We start from the raw sequence: 11,545 nt of genomic DNA, 5'->3' as shown, positions 1-11,545 counted from the left end.
TATGTACAGGTAAAACAATAACAAAGGTAAGGAGGTCTCCGGAACTGCAAGAGGCCATCGAGATCCGGAGACAGAAACCAGCCATCAACCGCGACCAAGGAGTGTACCTACCAAGTGCCTGGGACTTATTGATAAATTAATCTCATCTATCTGTGTACATTCTATCTATGTAAGTCATGTATAGCCAATCTACCCGAGTACATCCTTACCTACTTGTGTTTGTACATCATCAACCCTCATCAACCCTCATGTATCATGCCCCCTATCGTGTGTTATGTAAACATCATCCAATCATTCGTAATGTATCACCATTGGCTTCCATCCTTATCCCCAATCATGTACATCGTCCTTACCCTGTATCTGTGTTATGTAAACATATCCTATCATCTGTAATGCATTACCATTGGCTTCCATCATTGTTTATCATAACTGTCGGCTTCCTATCAGTGCTTGTTTATACTGGCTTCCAGCTTTCGTTAATTCATTCCACTTGTTACTTTGTTATTGTTTTACCTGTACATATAAATATAGCTCTGTACCCCATTCTCAATCACCTGATGAAGGAGTAAGCATTAACTCCGAAATGTTGTGTTCTCACATAAAGAAGTTGATATCCATAAAAAATCTTCATTCTTAGGGTATAAATTGTGTCACTGAACATTCAAAAGCACAATATTAAGTTTTCTGCCACATAGATTTTTTTGTGCGATCCCCAGTCTTTTTTGATGTGAAGTAAAAAGATGCTCCTACAATGGCAGCCCTACCTTATTACCTTGTACAATGATTTATCTACTCCTGGTATCAACCAAGCTGTTTCAGCACTAGGAATTATTCTCTGCAACTCAAATCTATCACACATTCACACAAATAACAAGAAAAATATCAGTATATACAACGCCAATCCATGTTTCTTGAAATGCATGGGAACCAGTACCGATGCTTTCTGGTCCAAGGTCACTGTGCCCTAGGGCAAAGTGTACCTGATCTTGAAGCTGCAAGTCCGCGCTGTTCAGTCAACACAAATGGACAGCGACAAATGTGCCTCGTCTAAAAACTAAATATAGCCATGGAAGGTTGACTAGAGGCAATGCTAACATGCCTGTCAAGCTTGTCAGCAAAATCTGTCAACTTAAAATTCATAACCTTGGACCACATAGAAACTTTGACAATTATATAAATGCTATCTGGTCAAGTTCTATTGTAACCATAGAAAATGACCTACACACTGTATTTCTGATAATAATTTGTCCATGGTGACTAGCCTTGACAACCAGCACATTGAACAAGTAATGAGAAACAAGTCTGTGCCATGAGCCAAATGTCCGAGCTTCAGCAATACATGGCAGTCAGGCTAGTAAGTCTAGTGGTACAGGTCTCATTATTGGAGTTCAAACACAAGGCAATCCAACTAGTGTGGACATAGCAGCGTTCGGTTCATCTTCCATTATGTAGAATTGCAGTCACATGTTAGTCCATTGGCCAATGAAATCATCCGAACAACGACCAATCATTCGACCTCAACCTCTCCACCCACTGCAATGAGTGTCTCCTTTAATTTCTCGGCTTCGTCCTTGGGAATATCAGCCTTTACTACCTGTGGAAGGGAATCCACGAACTTCTTGGCCTGCAACAAACAGTCATTCTTATAATATCATAAAGTTAATATACTGAAACCTGACAAATGATTGAGTCTGGTTTCATGCTGCTTTTAGCAATATTCCAGCAATATCGGGGCGGGATACACCAGAACACATTGTACCCATGTGGAGAATCGAACTCGGGTCTTCGGCATAACAAGCATACACTGTAATCACTAGGCCAGGTGTATGAAATAGCATCTGCCCGGATGTGCACTGCTGTCCTGTGGGACAATCCATTTTCCATGGGTATATGTTTTACCATGTCATTGACAAAGGGTGATATTTTGAAAAAGGTTTACAATTGTGGTAGCTCGACAAGGTCTGTATGCATAGTTCATGATCAATCAACGAGAGTTACAAATCCCCTGTGCTAATTGCATGAAGAACATGCAGAGACTATTCTTGCCAAAGATACTGACCATTCTGACTTTGCCTGTTTATCTCATTCACATGACAGTGACATGAAATGAATCAACAGTGGCCCTAAGCTATGCTTTGTAAAATTTGCCTTTGCATATGTTTGAGTTTACCTCACTGTAAGTAATTCTTTGATAAGAGTATTTTAACACCCTACCTCAGTTTTTTTTTTTGATACAGGGCTGGTTACATGTTCACAGGGCCAGCAACATTTTTCAGTTATCAGCCTGGTGGGTTTCCTGTTTTTTGAAGGAGTTTCATACACTGCCAGGCCACAACACCATCCCGTGACTTATGTATGTAATAAAAGCAGTCCAAGTAAACTTATCCTCAGTGCTTTTCGTTATACTCCACTACTGAGTCTAACAAAACCTTATGGGAGGTCGCGTCAGGTAACCTTTGAGATGGACCAATCAGAACTCAGCTTACCAAATTGCGAAAGAGGGCATTCGCACATACATTTTGAACTTTTTATCTCGAAAAGGTTCGTACCCGAACGATTCCGAATGCTATTTAGCATACGCTCGCTTCCAGGTGATGCACATGGCATACGTACAACCATGACTACGCTGAGTAAACAGTCACTGAAAATGGTGTTTCTGGCAATATTCAAGGATGTCATCTTGCGAAAATATTAGCTAATAGTAACAATGTCAACCGAAACCCCAAAGCGTATATACTGCAAGTCAAATAACTCTGCATTTTTGCACATTTTTGTTTGTGGAGAGATCTGTGTCAGTGACCTGAATATTTTGAAAGTCCCTCCGATCTCTAAATAGTGGCCGTTGTCTGATTGGTTAAATCTATTTAACCGTCTCGCGTTTGATTGGACGGTCATTGGTGGCTCAAAGGTTACCTGACGCGACCTTCTACTAGGTTTTGTTAGACTCAGTGGTGGAGTGTAACGAAATACACTGAGACTAAGTTTACTTAGACTGGTAATAAAAGCAACATACTAAAGTCAGATAAGAGGGAATGTTTATCAAAATATGGCTGAATTTTTGCTGAACACTATCAATTTGTAACATGGACATACAAATTGACAACATATGCGGTACAAAACAAAAAACTTCACATTTGGAGACATGTCTAGAATTGAGGATGGTCATTGCAGGGTAGTTAATATGAGCGAATACCATGAAAGCCACCACTTTAACAGGTGGGAACTGTGCAGGGAACAGTCACATGTTCAGGATCATGAGGCCACAATTCCATGTTCCTTATCCACCAAGACAAGGGCATACATTGCCGGTGATCATTAGAAAAAACATCTTAACAATGCTTGAGAGATCAATGCGCAATTATTTCAGGACTGCAACATCAACTTCAGCATACTCTAAAGGGTTGCGAAACTATCCAGACTATATGAAACTATCCAGACCTTATGAAACTGCTTGTGCACTTCCAATCTTCATGTCAGGAAGGACTCTGACACTGATATACAGTAATGAATGCTGGACACAGCTGCACCTGTGCTTCATTAAGGGTGTGATAAGTGGGTCACGATTTGCCTTGCCAAGAAGAGTGTGAGCGGTTAACATCATGCCCAGTGCTGTGTACAGGAAGTTGATCGAGTGGTTGAAGCAGAATAGTGTGTGGAGCTTCCAGTGGGAATGTATTCACAAGGCCAGGTCCTTGTTTCTCAACTGGTGCCAGTCATGGGTTCTCATGCCCCAGGCTTCCAATTCGATTCCAACACGATGACGGCACAGTTGTTTTGACACAAAATTTCCTTCAAAATACTGACATCATGTAGAGTCCACCTGACCTCAATAGCAGTTCATGATGGGTATGACACTTTAGTACACAACATATCCAGCTGACCTAAGCACTAATTGTTGATTTGTTTGCAACTCACCTGTACCAAGTTCATCCCTGATATAAGATTCTTAATTTCTTTGATGACTTGAATTTTTTTGCTAGCATCAATCTTGACAAGTTTCACTGCAAAAGCCATTTTCTCTCTTTTAGGGGCCACCTCTTCTTCCTCCTCTTCCTCCTGGAAATAGAAACCCATTGAAACATGCCTCAACCATGAAAGTCTGCACACAGTGGTGATGTGCTGAATTTGGCTGGGGTTATTTGAAGCTAGTCTGGCTCATAAATGACAAGTCGATCAAAGACATGCTGGAGGTTGACTAGGGTCAATTAGGGCTAATCTGACTCAAAGTCTATCAAAGATATACTGAATATGGACAGGGCTAAACTAGCTCATTAGTGACAGGTTTGTCAAAGATCTTGACATTATTGTGACAAGTTCTACATGTATTGAATTCTGGGGTTTTGTTAAAAACATGCTTGAACATCTAACAACATAACGGATAATCTGTTAAAAAAACAAAACTAAATTGTTGCAGACAGTTGTAGACAGAACTTTAACTGAATGACACTGTTATGAGTAATGTTGATCTGCTGATTACGTCTGGTCTTACCCTTGCTGCTGGTGCTGCTGCTCCCATGGACATCATTGGGGCATCAGAGATGTTTAGGGTTTTCTATGAAACAAAATGTCATCCAATCATACAGTATCACTGACAAGAATACTACAGGTGAGTTGAAATAGAGTTTAAAGACTGCATCTTTAACTCGTTGACTGCCTCCCAAAAATATACTTGTATCAATTCTACAAGTTATCTCATAGCTAAAACAGTGGTATTTTAACACCTTTCACATGTTGGCAAAATAGGCACAAGAAACAAATGTCTCCTGGCATTCCTTGTTACCCCAGGAGATGATTGCTCCTTGTGCCTGTTTAGCCAAGCACATGAAATAAAAATACTACTGATATAGCTACGAGATAACTTGCAGTTTGAAATTCGAGCTGACATTGATACTAGGAGTATACTCCTGGTGGCAGTCAATGTGTTAAACAAGCACCTGTGCATATCTGCATCTTCCAGTTTACAACATTGATGCTAGTCTACTCGGACACAATGCTGGAGTTTAACAAGGATACCCAACTCACTGAGAAATTTGTTGATTTACGTACCATGTCTTACGTGAAGAACAATAAATGTAGTAGCACTGTGGCATAAAATGCAATGGTAGCATTATAGGGGTCATGCTATTTCTCAGGGCATTATCATTTGTAGAAGCCTGAGGTCTTTCATTAACTCCATTTACTGCTAACAACAAACGACAGAGGTCACTGACTCACTTTTTACAAATGTGGAAACGTCACAGAACAAAACTATGAAGCGTGATGACATCTGACCTTGACCTTTGCCAATACTACTAGCCACCATTTTTTTCAGTGCCCAATAATGTTAACATCAGCATTTTCATTGCTGCATGTTGTCACTTACTGAACATCACTGCATGTTGTCACTTACTGAACGATTGTTAAAGTTGGGACCAGCATCAAAGTGCATAGTGGCACAGGTACATATGACGAATGTGGGCCAGAAATATTGTCAATACTGAACAAAGTTCATATGAGCCATATGTGATTGAAAATCAAGAGCTGAGCTACTTATGAGCCATGTGACATCACCTAATAACAGGCTTGAGAATGGCCAATCATCAAGCATTTTGGATGCATTAGCAAGTTAAAGTGGCTCGCTCAATTCTGATAGTGTGCTGATGTTTTACTAATAAATCTAACCATTTCAGCTATAATATAAACTATGGCTAAATTCATGAATGTGAGACAAAGGGCTGTGAGTCAAGATCAAGGCACTAAAACAAGAAACACAACCTGAATCTTGTTTCTAGTATTATATTCATTGTTCTGTATAAACTAATTGAAAAACACTAGAAAATTCAGACAACACTAACCTTGAGAAGCTCATTTAAGTCTGCAACTTCAAACAATGTGAGTCCACTTATATCCTCCACAATCTTCTGTATTTTGGGGGGATATTGTTTTTCTGCGCCTTCAACATGTGGAGGGGGGATAACTCCTGTACTACACGTCCGTCCAGAGGCAGTCAATGGCAGGGTCTGGAGGGAAGCCTGCTGTCGACACACTAGCCTAAAATGAACATTCTCGGCTAACTGCTTGTGGTATGAACTTCATGTATGTGGCCAGCATAGTTAATGTACACATTTTTTTTCATCTCAATCCAAGCATTCTACAAAAGTTACTTATAAACAGTTACCAGTTTCATTTATATTCATCAGTTAGTAATTGTGAATTGGTTTTAAAATCACTTTTAGCAGTTGTTACAGCTTCATGTTGGAAGAAGACACAATGGAAAAAATCTGGGATTCAAACCCAAACTCACCACTAACTAAAACCATTTAAAAAGCACACAATAAAACCTTTCTAGCGCTACCACATACTTGAAGTGTGTAAATACACACACCTACATAGAGACATCTACAATGTAAACTCACTGTAGACAGTTGGTTAATATGATCAACATAGTAAATAATGACTGAATGGAACAGTTTACAGCATATACATTGGTTAACTGACCTTTCAGTTATCTATTCTGATCTTAAGAACCTCAGTCTCTTTACTGTCACTATCTCTGAGAAACAGGATTTTAAAAACTATTGAAGCACTGTTTCAGTTGATGCGTTTCACAGTTGTACAACTGTAAAGGCAAGGTCAGGTGAAAAGTGGCTTTAGTCTAGATTACTGCACTTATTTATATAACTATACTTAACTGAAAAAGAAACATCACCCTACCAAAATTTAGCCAGACAGGCTTCATCTCAATTTAATTAAGTTTTCACTTTTTATATGTTAGCTATGTTACCTATTTCATAGCTAAGATTTGGTTTCAGATTCTGCATTTGGTACAAAAACGCAGTTACTAAAGTAATGATGGGATGAGGTTTTAGTGTGTATTGCATGAAAATGAAAATGCATGTGTATCCTGAGGTATCATCCCTGTAGGAGAGCCACTGAACTTGCACCAAATCATTCACGGTTTGACAGTAGTGACATTCCACGTTCATTAAGGGAAGAGAGGGACCAAACTTTACGAAGACTGAAACTGTGAAAGCTGGCCAGACTGCAAGATATGTTGCAAATCATTTTTCTGTTTATGTTCAAACAATATATCGCCAGCAGCAATAAGTCCAAGCCATTGGAACCACAGATGACTGTCCTTACAGGTGAAGACCGCCTGTGACAATGTTGAGGCAAAATGGCAGATTGTGGATCCTCATCTGCAAAATGCTTTCGCTAGGGCTATGGAAACTGCACAGGCAACCATTGGCAATCACCAGACACAGTATCAAGACGTTTGAGGCAGAGAAAGGTCCGATGCTGACGTCCTTGCCAGAGTCTTATCCTCACTGTTCAACATCGCGGTTCTCGTCTCTAGTGGGCCAAACATCATCAGAACTGGCATCACCTGGAGTGCGAATTGTAGTCATATCCTATGAAAACTGGTATTGCGTCTTGACGACTGACAGCAGAGTGAAAGTGTGGCAATGACATGGGGAGCGTTTTGCAAATGACAGAGTCCTGGAAAGAGATTTGTGTGGAGGTTCGAGCACAATAATGTACTGCTACTGCTACTGCTCTCAACCACAATCTAGACCCGATGGTGGTCCAGAATATTGGTCCTAGTAGATGAAATAGTGTAATATCTGCCCACTACGTTGATCAAGCGCCGAGACCCTCCATCATGCCACATTTTGGTTGTCATGGAAACCGTGTCTTTCAGCAGGACAACTCACAAGCCCACACTGCAGTAGCAACTAGAGACTTTCTCCATCAACATGGCATACAAGCTTTTCAATGGCCTGCCCTGAGTGCAGAACACTTCTGGAACGAGATTCAGTGGATGCTCAATGATGCATGCCAACAGCTGTAGCTGAATGCTGTCAGGTGTATCATCAAGTTTAGGCGCAAGTTCCTGTGGCTTTCATCAACCATGTTATCCACTCCATGTGCAGACGATGCAATGCTGCTGTCAATGCTCAAGAAGGCCTTATACATTACTGACCTTCGGATCGCACTGCCGTGCCACCTGTCATCATTTTGACTTGTAATTGTTGGAAATTCATCTTTAAGTATTGATTATTAAACATGTCAATTTTGAAATCTTTCCGACAAGTATTATGTTATTTACATGTGTTTGAATAAAACTGATTACCAATTTCAAACAGGGAGTGATGTTTTTTTTTGTGGTTCAGTGTATCAGCATGCAAGTCTGCTTCTACTAATCTGGACAAATTAGAAGCTTCATTGTGCTAACACACGGAGATACCCTACCATGGGTTTACATGGAAACTTCTACTACCCCGACCAAGCACTAATGGTTATATCCCTTCAATACCAACCACTACTGGTTTTGTCTTTGTGGTGTCATCAACCAAGCATTCCACACAACAATTCACATTATCCTTACAGTGTTTTCTACAAATTTTTTTCTGTCATTAAATTACCTGAGAATTACAATAATACCATGTATTTCTGTAAGTCTGACATTCACAGATGTTTTACTTCATGCCATATCAGCTCAGATCTCCAGATATGGTTTCTCACAGATTACGAAACAAAACAAATGTACTACATGAAAACAGACACCAACCCATCGCCAACCTACTGGACATTTCCATTTATTTCCTTAATGGCGATGGGAATGACCAGATAAATTCAAACATAATGTAAGACTGTCGACCAAGCTCAGTTAGTCAGCTGTCAATCAGATAATCTGAAGGTCACAAATTGGTCTCTGTCTCCAAATTCTGACTGCCTACATAAATAACATACAGGCCTGTTTAAAGATAAGCAGATATACGACAGAAACCAATTAATTACATAGCTGTTGTCACATAACTGACTGCACCATAACTGACTGAATCGTGCGCACTTTATCAGGATAATTAGAGCTCCCTAAAGATTGGGAAGGGTACCTGACTCTAACCCCAAACCCTCAGCTTGGGCTCACGATCGTAGCCGCCTGCATGACACCATCCTTGTTCTAGGCTACGTTTGATATATTGTGACACATGGATCGTGTTACTGTTCACTGATTTCACACTTTTAGTTCTGGTTAAATTTGCCGTTAACGACAGTGCATTAACATGAAGTCAAGAATGGTATATTTTTAAGAAAACGCACAACTGTATGTTCTACCCTGATCGAAAATGGAACGAGGGGCATTAAGGTCAAAGACAGTTCATCGTCGTTTGGATTCTACCAAAACCCGCACTTTAAGCATAACGTGGTTTACTTGCATTCATACTAAACCACAGTCTCACTGTCCGTGATTTACCTTCTACAGTAGTTTGACAGTCTCGACGCCATGACTAAAGATCTTGAAGCAAGCATTTCACCCCACATGCACGATGACATCAAACACGCGAGAAATACTTTCAAAGACGGTGATTGGGTAGAATTACTTATCTAACAAGATACTTCCGGTTGCGTTGAAAACACGTGTTCGTGTTATGGTACAAGAGCTGTTTGTCGACGACAGTTACTTCGACTTAAATAACCAGCAGAATACTAGAAGCAAGAGTAACAAGGAATATGCCTAAGGCACCAAAAGCCAAGGTTGGTCAAAACAAAAAGCCCATCCACCCCAACAGCAGGAAAGCAGCGGCGTTGTCAAGGAAAGCGTTTCGCGAGGTGCGAATTTCTCAAGATAAATCGGCCAGAAGTAAGCTTGATGTTCTTGCCGAAAAGTGTGATTGGTTCAGAGTCAACTTTGACCCTGACAAAACTGTGTATACACGCGAAGAGCTTTGTGAACTTAGTAATCGTTACTTACACAGGTTTGATGAGGAAATTGAGCAGATCGACATAGTGTCTCGGATTGGAAACCGACAAGGGAACCAGCATGCATCAAGGCTAGCTGCTATAAAGCTCACCCAAGAAAGTGACAGGAACGAGCTGGAGAGTGTTGGAATGGAAGTCCCGGATTTAATGAACAAATCAACCTTCAATCAGTTCAAACTGTGGAGTGGTGAAATCAAATATGCTCAGAATTTCAAGTTGAAGAAGATCCATAAAAGTGATATAGACAAAGTTGAGGAAGAAACTAATGCAAACAATGACAGCAATGATGAAAGTGATGGTAACGAGACCTGAACAAGGTTCTAGGGACAAATGTATCGATGCACTCACCTGCGTAAATAAGATGGTTCTTGGTATACAGTCTGCCAAAACATGATTTAGAAAATAAAAATCTGACCTTCATGTCAATTCAGATGCAACATATTCCACTTTACATTTATGTCTGTTTGTGGAAAGTTGAATAAACACAAATCTTGTCACTATTTAATTTGTTGCTTCAGGGTTTGAGCATTTTTTGTTGTTTTTTTCAATGTGATAAAACCATCTGTGGATTTCAAACCAGACTCAAAGCATCGGCTTTGATCCTAATGGCAGGGAGGAGAACTTAACAGTCCCTGGACTGAATCACAGAGTGGTTTGTATCATACGGTGCAGATGTCATGCTTTTACATCGGAAAACACAATACCCCATACTACATATAAACTGATCTTAAACAATTAAATGCTCCAGAGTAAGGGTGTTATATAATAATATATGCAGAAGAGTATGAACATTTTATAATGAATAAGTATAATTTGTCTATATAGTTACGTGTTTACTTAAGCATTACCCCTGTAGCTGACTGGACATCAAACTGACAATAAGTATGAGACGCAAGATGATCCATTAAAATGTTGAACTTGTAATGTCCTGAACCATGGCTACCATAAGTGAGATTGTGGCAGTGATCAACTTACAGTTTACATATATTAATTTGGGATGGGAGGGTAGCTTAGTTGGTAGAGGGTTTGTCATACCAAAAACTTCATGAGGGAACAATGTTGGAAGACCATTTCAGGTGTCTCCATGTTGATGTTTTTGGATTATCCCTAAAGCCAACTTATCCACGCACACTGTACATTTTAATAACCTATGAATATAAATATGAGTTACAAACTGGCCAGGTATTAGTACATCCATACAAGGAATACTGATACAGCCAGGTCAATCAGTGCATCACATGACAGATCCCAGTTGCTGTAGTAACTTGTATTTGGAAACAAAGCACTTGGAAGCCAGTGACCTGTATGAATACATGAGTGGACGATTTCATCTCCAGTGCTCTATTTTATCAGAAGACTTCTGGAACGTTGCCCCTATAAGTATTCCTCTGTCTCCACTTGGGGATCTTGTGGGGAGATGGTAGGTTGTAGGACAATCACTGTCATCAACATGGTCCTCCCTTCATAGTTCTTATAGTATGTCATGATTTGCCACGTCTGTCTGTTAAGCAGCCAGATGCGTTACTGTGGCTACTGTTTTGTTCTTCTTGGTACATGATACATTTGACCAGGCACACTACACGGAATGACGAGGTACCAAAGTTAACTTTATACAAGAAGTCCCAACATGCCAGAAGTTAAGGTCATCTTGAGTCCTAACCCTCCTTTGAAATCAGAGACCCGTGAAGGTCCCGGGCTAGAAAAGGCCTTCAGCAACCCATGCTTGCCACAAAAGGTGACTATGCTTGTCGTAAGAGGCGACTAACGGGATCGGGTGGTCAGACTAGCTGACTTGGTTGAC

At 40.2% G+C, this 11,545-nt stretch overlaps 2 protein-coding genes across 2 annotated transcripts; one reads left to right on the top strand and one right to left on the bottom strand.

Moving 5' to 3' along the window:
• Positions 1-888: 888 nt before the first annotated feature.
• LOC137284369 (large ribosomal subunit protein bL12m-like) lies at positions 889-9,680 on the bottom strand. The gene is made up of 5 exons (XM_067816150.1): positions 9,239-9,680; positions 5,835-6,030; positions 4,490-4,552; positions 3,916-4,056; positions 889-1,624 (listed from the first exon to the last, which is right to left on the bottom strand). The coding sequence occupies exons 1-5, from the start codon at positions 9,316-9,318 to the stop codon at positions 1,508-1,510; spliced, it is 597 nt and encodes a 198-aa protein (XP_067672251.1). The 5' UTR covers positions 9,319-9,680; the 3' UTR covers positions 889-1,507.
• On the top strand, positions 9,417-10,243 carry LOC137284368 (translation machinery-associated protein 16-like). Its single transcript, XM_067816149.1, has one exon. It carries the CDS (start codon positions 9,496-9,498, stop codon positions 10,054-10,056), a length of 561 nt encoding a protein of 186 aa, XP_067672250.1. The 5' UTR covers positions 9,417-9,495; the 3' UTR covers positions 10,057-10,243.
• The last annotated feature ends 1,302 nt before the right edge of the window (positions 10,244-11,545 follow it).

The sequence above is a fragment of the Haliotis asinina genome, chromosome 5 (assembly GCF_037392515.1).
Source record: "Haliotis asinina isolate JCU_RB_2024 chromosome 5, JCU_Hal_asi_v2, whole genome shotgun sequence".
Classification (NCBI taxonomy): domain Eukaryota; kingdom Metazoa; phylum Mollusca; class Gastropoda; order Lepetellida; family Haliotidae; genus Haliotis; species Haliotis asinina.
This window is presented reverse-complemented; position numbering and strand designations above follow the sequence as displayed.